Below are 19507 nucleotides of genomic sequence, written 5' to 3' on the forward strand. Positions count from 1 at the left end.
CTTCCCCAGCTTCGTTGCCCTACTCTGCACTTGTTATGCTGTATCAGGATCCATCTTTCCAGATAAAGAAATGCCATTCTCCTGAAATGAGCAGAGAAAGAGCTTGAAAGAATACTGCTTATCCTACAGCTTACACCTTTCATCTTCCAAACAAGCAGCAGTTTTCTTTGCCTTACTGCCATGTTGTTTTCTCAGCAAGGATAGATTTGCCATGTAATAATTAGATTTTTATATTTCTACAGAATTCCTCCTCCACATCTGGCAGCCATCACAGTGAAAGGGTAAGCAATTCCTCCTTTCATTTTACCAGGGTGTCGGTGCCAGTGTTTGACAACTGCCAGACACCTAAATTAAATCCTGTGTGAAAGCTGCTGGTGTGGCAGCTTCCAGTGTGGGCGGGAAAATTCTCAGGCACAGAGGGAGTGAGGGTATGGCTGAAGTGTTAAAGTACTGCTAGAAACCCCAACTAAAGTTGTCATGTGGTCTTGAATCTCAAACTCACATTTACAAAACCAGCCCTGCCATCTACTTCTTCAGAACACTGTGCTGTTCTTCACTCCTTGCTTGACTGCAAAAGGCTTCAACACCATAAGCTGACCAGCATTAATTCTAAGTGAAACCTTTTGCTCTGTTGTGCTGTGTGACTTACAAGGGCTTCCATTTTTACATGGCAGTCAGTTATTTATTCTAGTGAGAACCAACTGACAATAGACATTATTTAATTGGTGATAGAAGAACTCTTTGTCACTGTATCCAAAAGAGTATCTTTCATCTAAGGAGCAATTATCACCAGGCAAAACGAGGCATGACATAGACAAACCTGTTTTCAACTGTTCTTTAACACTTCATGAGAGAAAAAGAAAGACTATGGAGAAGCAAGAGGAGTGTTCACCTTCCACTCTAATCTTTCCATACTGCAAAAGAAATTAAATTTTCAGGTTTTATTACTTTTTTTTTTCATGTAATTTCAATACATTTTTCCAGGATTTTTATTTCCCAGGAGGCAGCCAGTCAGGTGGACATGTAAGCATGGATTTTATTAATTATTTGCAGATCTCTTTCAAAATGTTCTATTTAAAAATTATCCTGATGAGTACATTACACCCAACTGTTCATCTCCTAGAGTTTCTCATAATGTAGAGTTGCAGCATTGTCAGGACTGGAAGGGAACACAAGAATCATCTAATTCCAACTCCCCATGGGCAAGGACACCTCACACTAGAGCAGGTTGCCCAGAGCTACATCCAGTCTGGCCTTAAGAACTTCCAGGGATAGGGCTTCCAACAGCTCTTTGGGCAACCTTTTTCAGGGTCTCACCACCCTTATGGTGGAAACAAAGTTGCAAACTGCATTTAAAAGTGTTAAAATGTATGCTTGACTGTTCAACAACATAGCCTTGCTTTCCAGAGACATTTAAGAAGAATAATAATTTAGATCTCCTTTCTGCAGGGATCAACTTCTCAAGGTAGTGGCTTCTCCAGTGGTCAGGTAAATACTAACTCTGTTTTCACCCTGAGCTATCTGTTATACAAAAGCTTGAGTTCTCCTAGTATCTTACAGCACTTTTTTTTTTTTTTTTTTTTTTTTTTTTTCCGTTTTGTTGTTTTTTTTTAATCTGGAAAGAATCTCTCCCTAAAAGTCCAAGTGTAAGCAGAGCAGTCAAAGTATAATTCACAGAATCACAGAACCTTAGAGGCTGGAAGGGCCCTCCAGAGATTGAGACCAATGTGCCTGCCAAGGCAGGATTCCCTAGCATAGTTTGCACATGAACACATCCAGGCAGGTTTTGAAAGTCTCCAGAGAAGGAGATTCTACAACCTTTCTGAACAGCCTGTTCCAGTTCTCTGTCACCCTCACTGTAAAGAAGTTTATCCTCATGTTGAATGTTTAATTTGTGTATTAATGGAGGCTTTGACACCAGGGAAAACTGAATGTTATAAGTATTTGATATTCATTCATATTTAAAAACTAAACTTCCAAATAGAGTAACATTAAAATATTTTTGTAGTTTCTATTTTTTACATTTTTTTCATTATTTTTTCTCCCCCAAGCAAATATTACCAGAATGGTATTACCTAAGCTTACAAACTATTCCATTAGGGGTTTTTTAATACTCAATAATCTTTCTATAGAAAAAAAATTGAGTTCTTAGTCCAATAGATCTTTTCAAGCATAGTTTAGAGAGTAAAAGACAATACATTATAATAAAATATAAATGTCAAACTTTAACAAAAATCTTAATTAAAGTATCTGATTTACAGGGTTCACCTTCTTCAGGAGGCAGCCAGCCTGGTGGACAGGTATGCTTTCTTTTTCCACACTGTTTGGTGGTGCTAGTGTCAAGCACTCACAATTTACTTTGCACATCTTTCCTTCACATGAACTCTTTTCCTTCATTGCTGTCCTTTTAGACTACAGCCCCCAGCAACTCATTGTTTTATTTTTCCATGCCATTCAGGCATCTTGCGGGCCAGAGTGGCCATCAGCAACAACCTGAAGAGCAGCTGTATTTAAGCTTCTGCACCCTTTTGGGTGCTAAGCATTTTTCCTTCTTACATGTTTCGTGTGGAAAGTTGATTTTATTCATTATTTGCAGTTCCCTTCCAAAATATTCTCTTTTAAAATTATCTTGATGAGTAGATTACACCAAACTCTTCATCTCATATAGAATCACAGAATTGTCAGGGTTGGAAGCACCCCCGAGGATCATGTAGTTCCAACCCCCCTGCCATGGGCAGGGACACCTCACACTAGATCAGGCTGCCCCAAATGTGAAAAGTGAGATGCTGAATGTTGAACTTCTACCACCTCTCAGTTGGTTTTATCAAAGTAGATAGTATCTGTTTTCTGAAACATCTGTAGCACAGAAGATGGAGCCAGAGGCCAGTATAGTCCTGCTGTAATCCAGGAGGAGGCAGTAAGGGACCTGCTGAGCTGTGCCACTTGGATCTTCACAAGTCCGTGGGACCAGATGGGATCCATCCTAGGGTGCTGAGAGAGCTGGCAGCTGAGCTGATCATTTATCAACACTCCTGGCTCACTGGAGAGGTCCCTAATGACTGGAGGCTGCCAGTGTGATGCCCATCCACGAGAAGGGCCGGAAGGAGGAAATGGGAACTTACAGACCTGTCAGCCTGACCTCAGTGCCAGGCAAGGTCATGGAACAGATCATCTTGAGTGCAATCACACAGCACCTATAGGATGGTCAAGGGATCAGGCCCAGCCAGCATGGGTTCAGGAGGGGCAAGTCCTGCCCCCTCCCTCTTCTTTCTCCTGTTACTTCCCAGATAGTGTGCACCAGCAAGAAGTTCAGGACAGAGATAAGGGCTACACAAAGCAGAATTGCAGAGGAGAGAAGCAAAGAAGAAAGAGATAGAATTGTTTATGCAACTGAATTTTATCCCCATCAGCAAGCAAATGGAATCATAGAAATTTATCTTTGCTATTCTTTTTGCATCCAATAGCCAATTATTTACCCTTTTAACCTTTTTTTTCTATTCAACATCTCTGGAAAGTCTATCCCTTGTTTACAGTTAGACACAAAAAACTAAGTTAAGCCTTAAACCATAGCAAATTTCTAGGGGAAAAAAATGCTTTCTGTAGTACTGCTCAGAATTTTTTTCTTCTCCTTTTAGTGAGGAAGGTTTTTAAGGTAAAGATTGTAGCTAAGAAATTTGAAGATAACAAAACCAGAAGGTTTTTTTCCCCATCAGAGTGGTAAGTGCAGGAATATTTGCACAGGCTGAAGGATCAGTGCTGGGCCCAATCCTGTTCAATATCTTTATTGATGATCTGGACCAGGGATTGAGTCCAGAATCACTACGTTTGCAGATGACACCAAGCTAGGAGCAGGTGTTGATCTGTTGGAAGGTAGGAGAGCCCTGCAGAGGGACCTTGACAGGCTGGATGGGTGGGCAGAGGCCAATGGGATGAGATTTAACAAGGCCAAGTGCAGGGTTCTACACTTTGGCCACAACAACCCCAAGCAGCACTACAGGCTGGGGACAGAGTGGCTGGAGAGCAGCCAGGAAGAAAGGGACCTAGAGCTACTGGTAGATAGTAGCTGAACATGAGGCAGCAGTGTGCCCAGGTGGCCAAGAGAGCCAATGGCATCCTGGCCTGTGTCAGGAACAGTGTGGCCAGTAGGATGAGGGAGGTTACTCTTCCCCTGTACTCAGCACTGGCCAGGCCACACCTTGAGTACTGTCCAGTTCTTGGCCACTCAATTCAAGAGAGATGTTGAGGTGCTGGAAGGTGTCCAGAGAAGGGCAACAAAGCTGGTGAAGGGCCTGAAACACGAACCCTATGAGGAGAGGCTGAGGGAGCTGGGGGTGTTTAGCCAGGAGAAGAGGAGGCTCAGGAGTGACCTCATTGCTGTTTATAACTACCTGAAGGGAGGTTTTAGCCAGGTGGGGTTGGATCTCTTCTCCCAGGCAACCAGCAACAGAAGAAGGGGGGACAGTCTGGAGTTGTGCCAGGGCAGGTCTAGGCTGGATGTTAGGAGGAACTTCTTCCCAGAGAGAGTGATTGGCATTGGAATGGGCTGCCCAGGGAGGTGGTGGAGTCACCATCCCTGGAGGTGTTAAAAAAATGCCTGGATGAGACACTTAGTGCCATGATCTGGTTGACTGGATAGGGCTGGGTGCTAGGTTGGCCTGGATGATCTCGGAAGTCTCTTCCAACCTGGTTGATTCTATGATTCTAAGAGAACATGAAGATCAAGGTAGGCACTTGAGCAATGATAAATGTAGCTTTATGGCTTGCATACCTGGGATGGCAGAAGTCATTTGAGTTGTAACTGAAATCAGGTCCAGACCTGGGATTTTGATATCTTCAATATTTTCTGCATTGTTCACAGGCTGGATGTGACTGTTCTGGGGGAAGTTCTGTAAGTGTTATTTCTTCATTAGACATTTTCTTTTATAGAATTATTTAGCTGCAAAAAATATCTGTGATGCTATTTATCTCTAACTTACTTGAATGTGCTCTTCATTTTATATTCTTGATTCCTTTGGTGACTTATATTACTGACATGGCAGGGACTTATTTGTCATCAAGCCAAGATGAAGAATTTAGAATCATAGAGTCCTGTAGGTTGGATGAGACCATTAAAATCGTTGAGTCCAGCCATAAATCTTAACACTGCCAAGTGCTCCATAAGCAACACATCTACTCATCTTTTAAACACCTCTAGGGACAGTGACTCAACTGCTGCCTTGTGCAGCCTTTTCCAGTGCTTGATGATCGCTTCAGTCAATAAATATTTCTTAATATCCAATCTAAATCTCCCCTGGTGCATTGTGAGGCCATTTCCTCTCATCCTATCAGTTATTACTTGAGAATGGAACCAACACCCACTTCACTACAACCTCCTTTCCAGGTAGTTGTAGAGGGCAATGAGGTCTTCCCTCTCCTCCTTCTCTCCATGTTAAGCAACTTCAGTTCCTTCAGCCTCTCCTTATAAGACTTGTGTTCTAGACAGCTCACTAGTTTCACAGCCTTTGTTAGAACATACTCCAGCACCTCAGCATCCTTGTAGTGAGGGACCCAAGCCTGAACACAGCACTCAAGCCGAGGCCTCACCAGTGATGAGTACATGGAGACAACCACTTCCTTAGTCCTGCAGGCCACAGTGTTTCTGACACAAGCTAGGAACACCAAAAGTTGGCAGCAATTGTATTCTCTGAGCAGTGACTTCAAGTTACTATGCAGTGTTTCCAGATATGAGTATGTCTTCTAAGAAACACCAATAAAAGAGATTGCATTAAATAGTGGAATTAATTGACAAAATATAAAATAAAACCCAAAAAATCAATCTAAAATAACATTGAGCCTGCAAAACTGCCAGCTATAAAAAGCTGTCTCAGAAATCAAAGCTTACCAAATAATAATACAAACATGAAAAAAGCCCATCAAAAAAAACAACCCAAAACAATAAAACCCCTGAGCCATTTCCATTTGTGCTTTTCAGGCTACATATTTAAAGCCTAAGAAGCTTCCCAAGGCAAATAAGATGCAGTCAAGTGACATGTAGTAGGTAAGAGCTGCACCTTGGGCAGTTCTAGGCAATGAGTCATGGGTAGAAACAAAACAAGATCGTCACTTATGGTGACAAGAAAGGCTCTCTGCTATCTTAGCAAATTAAGAAAGATAAATGAGGTGTAGATGTAATTTGATTTCAGACTTATATTCTTCCTTTAAAATGCCATAGAACAGGCATCCTAAAGTTTTGTCTCATTTATGGTCAAAGACAAAGGGCAGTTCTTAATTGGTTTTTTTTTCTTTCTTTTCCCTTCTCCCTTACAGGGTGGATCCCCTGCATTAGCCAGAAGTGATTCTGCTGCAAATGTAAGCAATGTTCGCCAGCTTTTAAGTGTACTCTGTGTTTGTTTTACCATTAGAATGGCTAGCAAGGGTAAAAAGAGTCAGGAGCTTACAAAAGTCATGCAGGTGTGAAAATAACCTATCAGAGATACAACTAAGAACACACAAAGGACATCCATGCAGCACTTACAATTGAGTGATTCTTAGAATCACAGAACGGCTTAGGCTGGAAGAGATCTTAGAGATCGTCTAGCCCAACCTCCCCACCATGGGCAGGGGCACCTCTCAGCTAGTCCAGGTTACTTAAGGACCCATCCAATCTGGCCTTGAGCATCTCTAGAGAGGGGGCATCCACAACCTCTCTGGACAATCCATTCCAGAGTTTTGCCACCCTTGTAGTAAAGAATTTCTTGCTAAGATCCAACCTAAATTAATCTCCTTCAATTTAAATCCATTTCCCCTTGTCCTGTGTGTAGACACTTGTAGAAAGTCCCTCTCCAGCCTTCCTGTAAGATCCCTTCAGGTACTGGAAGGCAGCTATAAGCCCCCTCTGGAGTCTTTGCTCCAGGCGGAATGATCCCAGTTCCCTTAGCCTATCCTTACAGCAGAGGTGGTCCAGCCCCTGGATCATCTTTGTTGCCCTCCTCTGGACCTGTTCCAACAGATATATATTCCTCTGAGAATAGCAGAACTGGATGCAGCATCTGAGGTGAGGTCTCACAAGAGCAGAGTCAAGGAGGAGAGTCACCTCTCTGAATCTCCTGGCCACACTCCTCTTGGTGCATCCCAGAATACCACTAGCCTTCTGGGCTCCAGGAGGGCACTGCCAGATCATGTTGAGCTTCTCATCTATCAATATCCTCAACTCCTTCTCTTCAGGGCTACTCTCAACCCCCTCTGTACCCAGTTTATATCTGTGCCTGGGATTGGCCTGGTGCAGGTGTAGGACACTGCACTTTGACTTGTTGAACCCTCATGCACTTGGCACTGGCCCATTTCTCCAGCCTGTCAAGGTTGTTAAGGGAGCTCTGTATGGGCTGCACTAAAGGATGGGAAAGCCTTTGTGTTTTTGTATATAGCACAAAACTGTGATGTGGCTACCTGATTGCTAACTGCAGTAAAGCTGCCTTGGACACAGCGATGCAAATGTGCCAGGCAGCAGTGAATGCTCCATGATAAATGAGACTGGCCTTATGCTCCATTGCAGGAAAGAGCAACATGCATGTATCTGCAGGCAGGAAAATGTTCTTACCCTCCCGCCTTCTAAATCCATCACATTGTTGATGCTGGAATTTATCTCTTTTGAAGTTTCCAACTGAGACTGCTTTTTTTTTTTTGCTTTTTACTGACTTGGCTGTCTTTGGACAGCAGTTTAGAATCTGTCAATTGTATATAAAGCCAGAAAACACAGTGGTTTTGTCTACATTGACATATTCTACAAGCTGCTGGGATTGTTTCACTCTCTACAGAGTGAATCAGTAAGTGCTGATAGACCGATGCTCACGCTATACATATTTCAGGAAGGGTTTGCTCTGGTTGGGTCCCATAGACCAAAAGTCCATTTACTACCTTGAATGTGCCCCAGAGTATAGTCTACAATTTAGTTTGACCTGAAAGGCATCCAATTAATTCACTCCAACACCACTCCAGAATGCTAAACAAACTTACACTGATTGGGGACTGTCAGGAGTTTTGTCTCAAAGTCACATTCTTCATCTGTACTTTAAAGTGCAGAAGCACACAGTACCTCAGCATGGGAGAATGGCTTTTACATACTGGATGTGTGCATGGAATTGTCAGGGCTGGAAGGAACCTCGAGGATCACCCAGTTCCAACCCCACCCCTTCCATGGGCAGGACACCTCACACTAGATCAGGTTGCCCAGAGCTACACCAAGCCTGGCCTTAAAATCTTACAGGGATGGAGCTTCTACCATCTCCCTGGGCAACCTTATGAAGAACACACTTCTGATAGATGCTTAACATTATATACTAAACACAAGCCAGTTTCATTTCCTTTTGAGGTTAGCAGATATTGTGGAAGCTCAGAGGGATCAAAAGGTCTGAAGTACTTTGCAAGAATGAATATTAAAATCTATTTGCCAGGCTGTCATTCTTCAGTGTACTGGTTTTAAACAGAGAGAAATAAACTCCTTCAGTAAGGTTCTTTGAAGTTAAATAACTGGGATTTCCTTCCTGAAAGGGCTCTAAGACAGTCTTTTGGTACGCACTAAGTGTTACATGTATGGGCAAAGTAGGAAAAGCTACATTTTTAGTGGATTTTAAAGCCAAGCAAAAAAAGTTTCAAATAGAAATGTATATATTGCTGTCCTTCAAGAGGTTTAACTTTAAAACAGCCTCAATAAAGAAAAATAACAGGTTTGTTTTGTTGGTTTCTTTCCTCAGGGCTCATCATCTTCTGGAGGCAGCCAGTACAGTAGCCAAGTAAGCACTCGTTCCAAAAGCAGAACCAGCTTGCCACTTCTGAAAATGGTGGCTCTTCACAAACTCAATTCAATTCAGTTTTTACATGGGAACTGTGTTTAAAGAGCAAACCCTCAGTAAATTAAATTAATCATTGAGTGTGATATGTCCTAAAAATACCTGCACAATGACTTCTTGTGTTTGTGAAACTTCCATAATTATGCTCACACCAAAAAGAGGTGTATGGAAAGAATCAAAAGGTAGCACTTTTGATTCCTTGGGGACCTCACTCCATTAAAAAGAAAACCAAATCTGACCTCCTCCTCTTTAAAGAGACCTCATGTTGTACGATGTTTCAGTAAATTTGCTTAGTTTGCTTCTCAGAGTCCTGTTAGGTCTTACTGCTAGCTTTGGGCCAGGACTAAGGCTTCCAAATAAAGAAATGCCATACTCCAGAGATGAGCAGAGAAAGAACTTGAAAGAACACTGCTTTAAGCACCCCAACAAGTCACACAAGCATAGCAGCAGTTTTTTGCCTTCCTTGCTTAGGAACTCAGATATTTCCCCAATTTACCTTATCAGGCTTGAACTGGAGTTATTAAAACACACATGAAGTCCTGCTCACCTCCCTTCACTCTGACCTTGTTCCTTTTCTGCTCTTGTCCTGGAAGAGTCATGTTTTGATCTAATGAAATCCTTCAACAGATAATTCACTGAGTTGGTATTTCTTACAGGATTCATATTCTTCTGGAGCCAGCCAGTATGGTGGACATGTAAGCTCTTACTTTTTATATTTTGTGTTATATATTTGTCTTTCCATTGTTCTGCTGTTATCAAGTAAAGGATTATCTAGATAGCTATCTCAATTTAGTCATAGAATTGTCAAGGTTGGAAGGAACCCCAAGGATCATCTAACTCGAACTCCCCTGCCATGGACAGGGACACCTCACATTACATCAGGTTGCCCACAACCACATCCAGCCTGGCCTTAAAGACTTCCAGGAATGAGGCTTCTACCACCTCCCAGGCACCTTGCTCCAGTGACTCATCACCCTCATGCTGAAGAACTTCTTCATGTCTAATCTCAATCTGCCCTCCTCTCGCATGGATCCACCCCCCCCAGTCCTATCACTACCCAACACTCTAAAGCATCCCTCCTCAGCATTCCTGTTGTCCCCTTCAGTTACTGGAAGGCCAGTATCAGAGCCTTCTCTTCTCCAGACTGAACAACCCCAACTCTCTCAGCCTATCCTCATAAGAGGAGCTCCAGCCCTCTGATCATCCTCATGGCCCTTCTCTGGACAGAAGAAACTTCATAGTGATCTCTGCTCTCTACTAATACTGTGAATTCAAAGATAACAAAAATAGAGCGTTTACTCTGGGGAAATTACAAACAAACAGTGAGATAACAAAATAGAGATGTCTCAAATACTTAGATATTCAGGAACAATTAATTTTCAACATTTTTTTCAGGGGGCATCTTCTTATGGAGGCAGCCAATATGGTGGACAAGTAAGCATTAATATTCTCCACTTCTGTAATTTTGACCTATGCAAGCCTGTAGTTTATTCATTGTCTACCCAGCTGTCTACTTTAGGATTATTAATATAAAATCTTCTCAGTTAATTTTTCTCTGTACCATTCTGGTGCTACTTGATTAAATACAAGTTAGGAGGAAGATTATCATTTAAGATTAATTAAAAATGGAATGTGAGCTACACAGTTGACTCAACTGGCTCCTGAAGTCTGCAGGATTCTTTCTGAAATAAAGTAGTGCTCTGTGAAGCTGACCAAAATGTTTTAAAGCATCATGAAATGATTCTATGATTTAAAGGCTGTAAAGAAATTTCAGTTTTGTTCTTTGTTACTACCCAGGGTTCACCTTCCTCAGGAGGCAGCCAGCATGGCGGACAGGTAAGAATTCTTCCCTTGTAGCATTTACAACTTTATGTAAGAGACTCAGTAGTTCTCAATGTAAAAATACACTTTAAGGGTATCATAGAATCAGAGAATGGTTTAGATTGGAAAGGACCTCAAAGACTATCTAGTTCCAATCCCCTGCCATAGGCAGAGGCACCTCTTACTAGAACAGGTTGCTCAAGACCTCATCCAACCCGGCCCTAAACACCTCCAGGGAGGGAGCAGCCACAACCTCCCTGGGCAACCTGTGCCAATGTCTCACCACCCTCACCAGAAAGAACTTCCTAACATCTAGTTTAAGTCTCCCTTCTTCCACTTTAAACCCATTACTCCTCATTCTGTCATTACAAGACCTTGTCCCTCCCCAGCCTTCCTGTAGGCCCCCTTCAGATACTGGAAGGCCACTACAAGATATTGATGTTATTAACTTTTTTCTTCATATTTTATTTAATCTGGTGCAAAGTAAACGGTGGCTATAAATGTGTTGTGATTCAAAGCTATAGGAGTGGTGTTAGGACAGGTATTTTCTGATGGTTCATGGCAAATGCAGATGAACCTTGCTCCCTCTTGCACAGTCTGGTTCTGTTGACTCACAGTTTTGAACTTTAATAAATTAGGTATCTCTCCTTTGTATGGAACATGGTTTAAATGAGTACTGTGACATGGATATAGAGATAATTTCATTCTTTTTATTCAGGGTTCACCTTCTCCAGGAGGCACCCAGTATGCAGGACAGGTGAGAATCTTTTTTTAACATTCAGCATCTACATCAAAACTTGGTACTTTTCTATTGACCAAAAAACCCAACGTTTTAGCAAACTCTAACAGCTGACTAGGTATCCAAAATTGCTGTCATCTGAAACAATAGAACAGGATGAGGAGTAATGGGTTTAAACTGGAAGAGAGGAGATTTAAACTAGATGTTAGGAAGTTCTTTACAGTGAGGGTGGTGAGACATGGGTACAGGTTGCCCAGGGAGGTTGTGGCTGCTCCCTCCCTGGTGGTGTCCAAGGCCAGGCTGGATGAGACCTCGAGTGACCTGTTCCACTGGGAGGTGTCCTCACCTCTTGCAGGGGTTGGAACTAGATTGTCTTTGAGGCCTCTTCCAACCTAAACCATTCTATGAATATCAACACTATGAAGTGCCACTGCTTCTGCTATATCACAGTAAATACATTTCTGGCCTTGTTCTAGCCTGCCACCTGCCCTCCTCTTTCTTGTGCACTTCCCTTCTGCTGCTGTCATGATTTCTTAGTCCTAATGGTAAGGCATGGGTGGAAAAAATTGCATTCCTCATTTCGCTATACCTATGAAATACAGAACCACAGATTTGTCAGGGCTGGAAGGGACTTCAAGGATCATCTAGCTCCAGCTCCCCCTGCCATGGACAGGGGCACCTCACACTAGACCAGGTTACCCAACCTGGCCTTAAAGACACCCAGGGATGAGGCTTCCACCACTCCCCTGGGCAACCTGTGCCAGTGTCTCACCGTCATGGTGAAGAACTTCTTCCTAATGTCTAATCTCCATCTGCCCTTCTCTAGCTTGGATCCATTCCCCTCAGTCCTATCACTACCTGACACCCTAAAAAGTCCCTCCCCAGCTTTCTCGTAGCCCACTTCCGATACTGGAAGGCCACAATAAGGCCTCCTGGGAGCCTTCTCATCTCCAGACTGAACAACCCCAACTCTCTCAGCCTGTCCTTATAGGAGAGGTGCTCCATCCCTCTGATCATCTCCATGGCCCTTCTCTGGACATTTTCTTCAGGAAAATAGAATCATAGAATGGTCTGGGCCGGAAGGGACCTCTAGAGGTCATCTAGTCCACCCCCAGCTGCAGTCAGCAGGGACATCCCCACCAGCCCAGGTCACTCTGGGCCCCATCAAGCCTCACCTTGAATGGGAAGGGGCCTCAACCACCTCCCTGGGCAATCTGTTCCAGTGCTCCACCACCTTCATAATAAAGAACTTGTTCCTAACATCCAATCTAAATCTGCTCTTCTCAAGCTTGAACCCATTGCCCCTTGTCCTGTCACTGCAGCCCTTTGTAAACAGTTCTCTCCATCCTTCCTGTAGGCCCCCTTCTGGTACTGGCAGGCTGCTATTAGGTCTCTTTGGAGCTGTCTCCTCTCCAGACTGAACACCCCCAGCTCCCTCAGCCTGTCATCATAGCAGAGGTGCTGCAAAGGTCCAAAATACAATATCAGAGTTGATATTAGAGAAGCAGTATCTCTCAGGAGGGTAACAGGAGAGGTCAGGAGTTATTAAGAAATATTCTGTGCCCTTGTGAAATATAAGATTATATATAGGGTTTCTAGTGCTGCCTGGTGGTATAGCCCTTAATATGGGGTGAAATCCTTAACAAACCTGTCCTTGGGCTCTGGTAAAATATATTGTCAGATTTATTGGAGAGCTCATTAGAGGAGAAAGAGATATTCAGGCCAAAGGCAGTCTGACAAAACTAATTATGTAAACCTAATAGCTGAGACTCGGTAGTAAGGAAGATTTGTGTGTAACAGACCATTCCTAATTTGCATAGAACACATAAACAAACAGGTTGGATGTTTCTGTAATCTTTTACTGTACAACAGAGAAAGAAAAATAGTTTTTCTTTCAAAAATTCTTAAAGACATTTTTAACAGAGAAGTAATTGGAACCTTTGCTTCAGGCTCCATATTTCTCAGGTGGCAGCCACTATGGAGGACAGGTGAGAACTGCCTTTCTTTTTATGCATTTTTTTTCTCCTTGTTCACCTTTCCCTGTTCTTCTGTCAAAAACAGAATCTTTCATAAAGGGGTGGCTGGCAGAACACAACATTTAGGCAGAAGAGAAGAATATATGTTGTGTCAGCCCACTAAGGAAAGTAAAACATAGAAGGCTGCTATGCACACACAATCCAATGCAGCAGCAGTATGCATACCTGCATAAAGCTGACTTTGGCATCAGCTTTATTGTTCTCTTAAAGGCCAACAGATTTCAGGATGGTTAGAAAATAAGAGTTTGCATTCCTGTGACATTTAACTCCCTGCAAGCCAAATATGATTGTGTTTTGCTGCAATAGGTCAGAATAATGTGCAACAGCTATAAATGCTTTCTCATTTCTTTAGGGTATAGCTTCTTCAGGAAGCAGTCAGTATAGTGGACAGGTAAAACTTCTGCTTTCATAGTATTTGCAGTTTTGGTTCACCATTCATTAGGAAAACTAACTCCCTTTTTTTTTCCCTTTCCCAAAGTAGGAACATTCTAAGAAAGAAAAGCTTTTAGCCAAAATAAGTGAGAATTGCTAAGTATGGGTCTGTTTGGGACAAACATCAGATCATAGTATGAACAAATAATACAGGGACCTGCTTGCACGGAAATGCTTTCTTAACCAGATTGTAGTTCTAAAAATCCTTTTTTGTAGTTGTTGTATTTAAACAGAAGCAATTTGAAAGACTAAAGATGACAGAGAACAAGTGATCATGTTATTCAGTAACACAGAAATCATTAACTGCTCTTTTTTTCCAGGGATTTCCTTCAGGAGTCAGACAGTCTGGTGGGCAGGTATGCCTTTATTTTTCCACACTGTCCAGCTGTACTAGAGTCACTCACCACTTACTTTGCCTATCTCTCCTTCACAAGAACTGTTTCACTTCACTGCTGTCCTTGTTGACTGAAGCCTCAGGAACACATTATCTTCCTTTTCTATATCATTCAGAAGTCCTGCAGGCCAGAGTAGCAAGTAGTAACTGAAGAGCAGTTTTATTTAAGCTTCTGCACCTACTTTGGCACTACACATTTCATGCAGACTGAATCTGGAAAGTGAGATATTGAAGCCCTGTCTGCCTCTTGGTTTTATCAGAGTAAAATCACCTAGGAGGCTTCCATTGCATGTCCTCTTTAGTGTTTTCTTAAACAGCTGTAGCATGGAAGAGTACTGCATGTATTCCAGCTGCTCTGGTACCTCCAAGGTTAAAAAAAATCCAGCAAACAAACCAAAATATTTTCTTTAGCACTACTCAGGATCCTTTAGTCATCTTTTTGGTGAGTAAGATATTTACTGTAAATTTTAAACGAGAAATTAGAAGACTACATTAAAAAACTTGACCAGTAAGTGCACAGCCAGTCTGCAAGGATAGTGGAGAGAGAAGAAACTAATGTTTAGATTGACTTAGTAAATCACAGACTCACCAAGCTCTGAGGCCTCTCCCAGTCATACAGACAGGAAAATAAGTTTGGTTGTGTTTTATACAGGGTGGATGTGTGTGCCCCGGTGCAAGTCCAGTAAGTATCCTCTGTCTTTGTATGTTTTTCATGGTCTGTATACATCCTGGAAAATTCCCAAGGAAGTATATATTTTTAAATAATTCTGTCTGTGAATTTATTTGTATGATGAAAGTTGTTTGGGTTTGTTTTTTTCACATTGTGCTATAAGGACAAATTATTAACCTGCTAAGGAAAAAAAAAATTAAATGACTTGCAGTTGTAGCATTATATTAAAAATTAGCTACCAAAGGAAGAAAGGGGAAATAAATCACACTTTCCCTACCCTGGATTATAGAATCACAGAATTGTCAGGGACCCCAAGGATCATCTAGCTCCAATCCCCCTGCCATGGACAGGGACACCTCACATTAGACCATTCTGCCCACAGCCACATCCAGCCTGGCCTTTAAAACATCCAGGGATGAGGCTTCCACCACCCCCCTGGGCAGCCTGTGCCAGTGTCTCACCCTCATGGTGGAGAACTTCTTCCTAATGTCTAATCTCAATCTGCCCTTCTCTAGCTTGGATCCATTCCCCAAGTCCTATCACTACCTTACACACTAAAAAGTCCCTTATCAGCTTTCCTGTAGGCCCCCTTCAGATACTGGAGGGCCACAATAAGGCCTCCTTGGAGCCTTCTCCTCTCCAGACTGAACAAGCCAACTCTTTCATAGGAGTCTGTCCTCATAGGAAAGCAGTTCCAGGCCCCTGATCATCCTTGTGGCCCTTCTCTGGACACACTCCAACATTAACGAATTAGTAACATTCTCCACCATCTCTATTAAAGGAAGGCTAACTCAGCACAATATCCAGACATTAAAAGCAGCTGCAAAATGTTTAATTTCTTTTGGTTGCTAAGAGAGGCTTGTGACTTTCCTAAAAGGTGGATACATGTGTAATACTGCCTCTATTATGATGGTTATTAGGTAGGAAAACTTAGACATAAAAATCTTGGCCCAGTATTCTTTTCCAAGTGGAATCAGAGCAACATGTTCCAGAAATTAAAACTATTTCAATTCTTCTATCTAGTTGGTATATTTGCTAGTCTTCTGTAAACATTAAAAACCAAAACAACTTCCCACACTCTGTCTTGTTGAAATTAAGGTCATTTACTTTAGAGACAGGGTTCAGTTATCTGTTGTCTCAGTATAACCAAAGCTTCTCTTTGTCAGATTATGAAATCAAGCAAACCCTTTATGCTCATGGTGTCTCTGGGAGGGTAGGAAGATGCTGCAGAGTGTCTGGCCAGGCTGGGTCAATGGGATGAGATTCAACGGGACCAGGTGCAGGCTCCTACACTTTGGCCACAATAACTCCATGCAGCTACAGACTGGGGACGTGTGGCTGGAGAGGAGCCTGACAGAGAGGGACCTGCAGTGCTGGATGAAAACTGGCTGGGCATGAGTCAGCAGTGTGCCCAGATGGCACAGAATGCCAATGACATCTTGGCCTGTATTAGGCATAGCGTGGTCAGCAGGACCAGGGATGTGATTCTGCCCTGTACTGGTGCTGGAGAGGCCTCATCTCCAGCACTGTGTGCAGCTCTGAGCTCCTCACTGCCAGAGAGATATTGAGGTGCTGGAGTGGGGCCAGAGGAGAGCAACAAGACTGGGGAAAGGACTGGAGGGGAAGGTTGAGGGAACTGGGGGTGTTCAGCCTTGAGGAGACTCAGGGGGACCTTGTCACTCTCTACAACTACCTGAAGGGTAGTTGTAGTGAGGTGGGGGTCAGGCTCTGCTCCCAGGCAACTTGTGACAGGATGAAAGGGCATGACCTGAAGCTGCACCAGGGGAGGTTTAGGTTGGATATTACGAAGCACTTCCTGATGGAAATGGGAATTAGACACTGAAATGGACTGCCCAGGGAGGTGGTGGAGTCACCATCCCTGGAGGTCTTTAAGAAAAGATTTAATGTGGCGCTTGGTGGCATGATTTTGCTGATGTAATGGTGTAGAAGCCACTGCTGAGAATCAGAAGTGCTGAAAGCAACCTCCACATTACCATCTCACTTCTTTATGCAAGCAAATTATGTGAAGGAACAAGGATGAATCAAAACTAAATCCTTTATTTGTTTAATCAACCAAATTCAAAAGCATGCCAGTAGTCAGTGTAAATGAGTTGATCACAGCTTTCCTCTACACGGCATTGAATCTAACAGAGTAAGCAGCTAATTTTTGTTGAATACAGGGCTTTTTCGGAGGGAGCAGGAACCATGGTGGACAGGTAGGCAATGCAGCTTTTATATTTAAACACAGGTCTGTTCCTCAGGAATAAATGTGACTCAGTTGCCATATTGGCCTGGAACCCATTAAATATTCAGTTCAGTTCAGTCACAGAGATAGAGACAATAACTCTAGAGAGCATATATGTTTTTTATTGAATCACTCATGGCATTTAAGTTACACTTTTCTATAGACTGGAGCCAAGATTTTAATTTATGGTTACAGAAGCTTTCTCACTTCAAAGAAATAAGGATAATTTAACAATGTTCAGCTCACTGCATAAACCACTAACACAATATGTGGGTAAGCAGCCATTTGCCACTGCATTAAAAACTGTGTAAAGTTCTCCTAGTTCATCAGTGTCATGAGTATGTTTCTGATTAGATCCAGGGGTGGTTGGGTTTTTTCATGCTAGCTGGTATTTAAAACAATTATTTATAAAGGATTTCACATTCTTCTTCCAGGGTTCACCATATTCTGGGAGCACTCAGTACAGTGGACAGGCAAGCAACTTTTCTTTGCTTTCAAGATTTTCTTCCTGCTTGCTGTTTATTAAATGAAAAATGTGGTGCAGTGCATTTTCTTACCAGTCAGGCTTCCAAAATCATTTTACTGTCAATAAACACCTGAAAACAGGGACCATTTCTCAGTAAGTGAAATGAAGTAGCATGAACTACACAGATCACCATTTAGTTGTTTTACCTCGGAATGCCTCTTATCTCAAGTGATCATTGCAATTAACCACTTTTATGTTTCACATTCCTGAGACACTGGTTCGAGGTCTACTTTCTGTGCTATTTTTCAATTATATTGAGCTTAGCCTTTCTTTTTTAATTTGTTTATATTAAACACTTGGAAATGTGAGAGAAAATACAGATGTTGCTTTGCAAACCTAAATTCTGGGGTGTTACCCACAGCAATGCTAATTATGCTCATCTACAGCTGCAATTCAAGTCTCTTATTTCAAGCAGTTCACTATGTACCTTTTGTAGACTTAGTTTGTCAAGAAATCTCGGTAGACCATCAAGGACCAACCTGACCTTGACACCTCCAGGGAGGGAGCATCCCCAGCCTCCCTGGGCAACCTATGCCAGTGTTTCACCACCTCACCGTAAAGAACTTCTTCCTAACATTCAGTTTAAAGCTCCCCTCTGCCAGTTTAAACCCATTACTCCTTGTCCTGTCATTACAAGATCTTGTAAATAGTCTCTCCCCAGCCTTCCTGTAGCTCCCTTCAGATACTAGAAGGCCACTCCAAGGTCTCCTGGAAGCCTTCTCTTCTCCAGGGTGCAAAGCCCCAGCTCTCTCAGCCTGTCTGCATAGCAGAGCTGCTGCAGCTTTCTGAGCATCTTTATTGATTCCTCTGGACTTGCTCCAACAGTTCAATGTCCCCCTTGTGTTGGGGGCTCCAGAACTGTATGCACTATTCCAGGTGGGGTCTCAGAATAGCAGAGTAAAGGGGGATGGCTACTTAAGAAGAAGGTGCAACATACTTTTAGTATTACTCTGTTGGCAGTGTTTCACTTTGCTGTACTGAAAAATAATCTAATGTCTTTTTACTCCATTGGCAAACATTTGAATTCAGATTTACTCTGTTAAGAAGATCATTTGTTGTAGCATTAATTTTTAAAAGCTGCCAAACCATTTTTCCTCCCCAAATTACTTATTTGGAATAATAAAGATGCTCTTAAAATAATGTATATGATGCTCTCTGAACACATCTGACCTAGCAGAAAAGTCATAGATAGATTCATTGCTTTTTTTTCCCTCTTGAACAGACACACTTAAAAGACACTTTCTATCCCTTTATTTAAGTCAGAGAAGAGCAAGTGTGTGTTGTGCAACTGTTTGCCAAATTTGCTGCTTTCAACTATTAAGGAACTTGAGAGGAATGAAGTCAGAAATCTTTCTCTGAATCTTTTCAGATTAATGCACTTTCCAGATATCTGTCAAAAGGTCTTTCTGTATTCTTCATTCTGCACCTACACATGCACCAAAACAAGAGTAACTGTTGGTTTTTTACCAATGCTTCCACACTTAAGTTTCCTGTGCTTTGTTTTTTCATAGGGATCTTATCCCTCAGGAAGCAGCCAGTATGGTGGGCCGGTGAGTATATTCTGTTCCCTTCCAATTCCTTTCCCTGTATTGTCTGGATCAGATCAATTACTTGCTCCTGAAATATACATTAGTTTGCCCACACAGAATCATAATATGATTTGGGTTGGAAGGGACCTCCAAAGGTCATCCAGTCCAACCCCCTCTGTAGTCAGCAGGAATATCCTCAACTAGATTAGACTGCCCCAAGCCCTGTCGAGCCTCACCTTGAATATCTCCAGGGATGGGGCTCCAACCACCTCCCCGGGAAACCTGTTCCA

At 42.4% G+C, this 19507-nt stretch overlaps 1 protein-coding gene across 1 annotated transcript in view; it reads left to right on the plus strand.

Moving 5' to 3' along the window:
* Positions 1-19507, plus strand: part of LOC135177798 (loricrin-like) — a 37237-nt gene that overhangs the window by 11083 nt on the left and 6647 nt on the right. The window contains exons 16-31 of the mRNA XM_064148256.1: positions 243-281; positions 985-1023; positions 1450-1488; positions 2262-2300; positions 4859-4888; positions 6307-6348; positions 8730-8768; positions 9482-9520; positions 10221-10259; positions 10623-10661; positions 11365-11403; positions 13335-13373; positions 14174-14209; positions 14900-14929; positions 17597-17635; positions 19200-19238. Coding sequence (XP_064004326.1) covers positions 243-281; positions 985-1023; positions 1450-1488; positions 2262-2300; positions 4859-4888; positions 6307-6348; positions 8730-8768; positions 9482-9520; positions 10221-10259; positions 10623-10661; positions 11365-11403; positions 13335-13373; positions 14174-14209; positions 14900-14929; positions 17597-17635; positions 19200-19238 — 606 coding nt within the window. The remainder of the gene's footprint in view (positions 1-242; positions 282-984; positions 1024-1449; positions 1489-2261; positions 2301-4858; positions 4889-6306; positions 6349-8729; positions 8769-9481; positions 9521-10220; positions 10260-10622; positions 10662-11364; positions 11404-13334; positions 13374-14173; positions 14210-14899; positions 14930-17596; positions 17636-19199; positions 19239-19507) is intronic.

This window comes from Pogoniulus pusillus, chromosome 8, assembly GCF_015220805.1.
Source record: "Pogoniulus pusillus isolate bPogPus1 chromosome 8, bPogPus1.pri, whole genome shotgun sequence".
In the NCBI taxonomy this organism is placed as follows: domain Eukaryota; kingdom Metazoa; phylum Chordata; class Aves; order Piciformes; family Lybiidae; genus Pogoniulus; species Pogoniulus pusillus.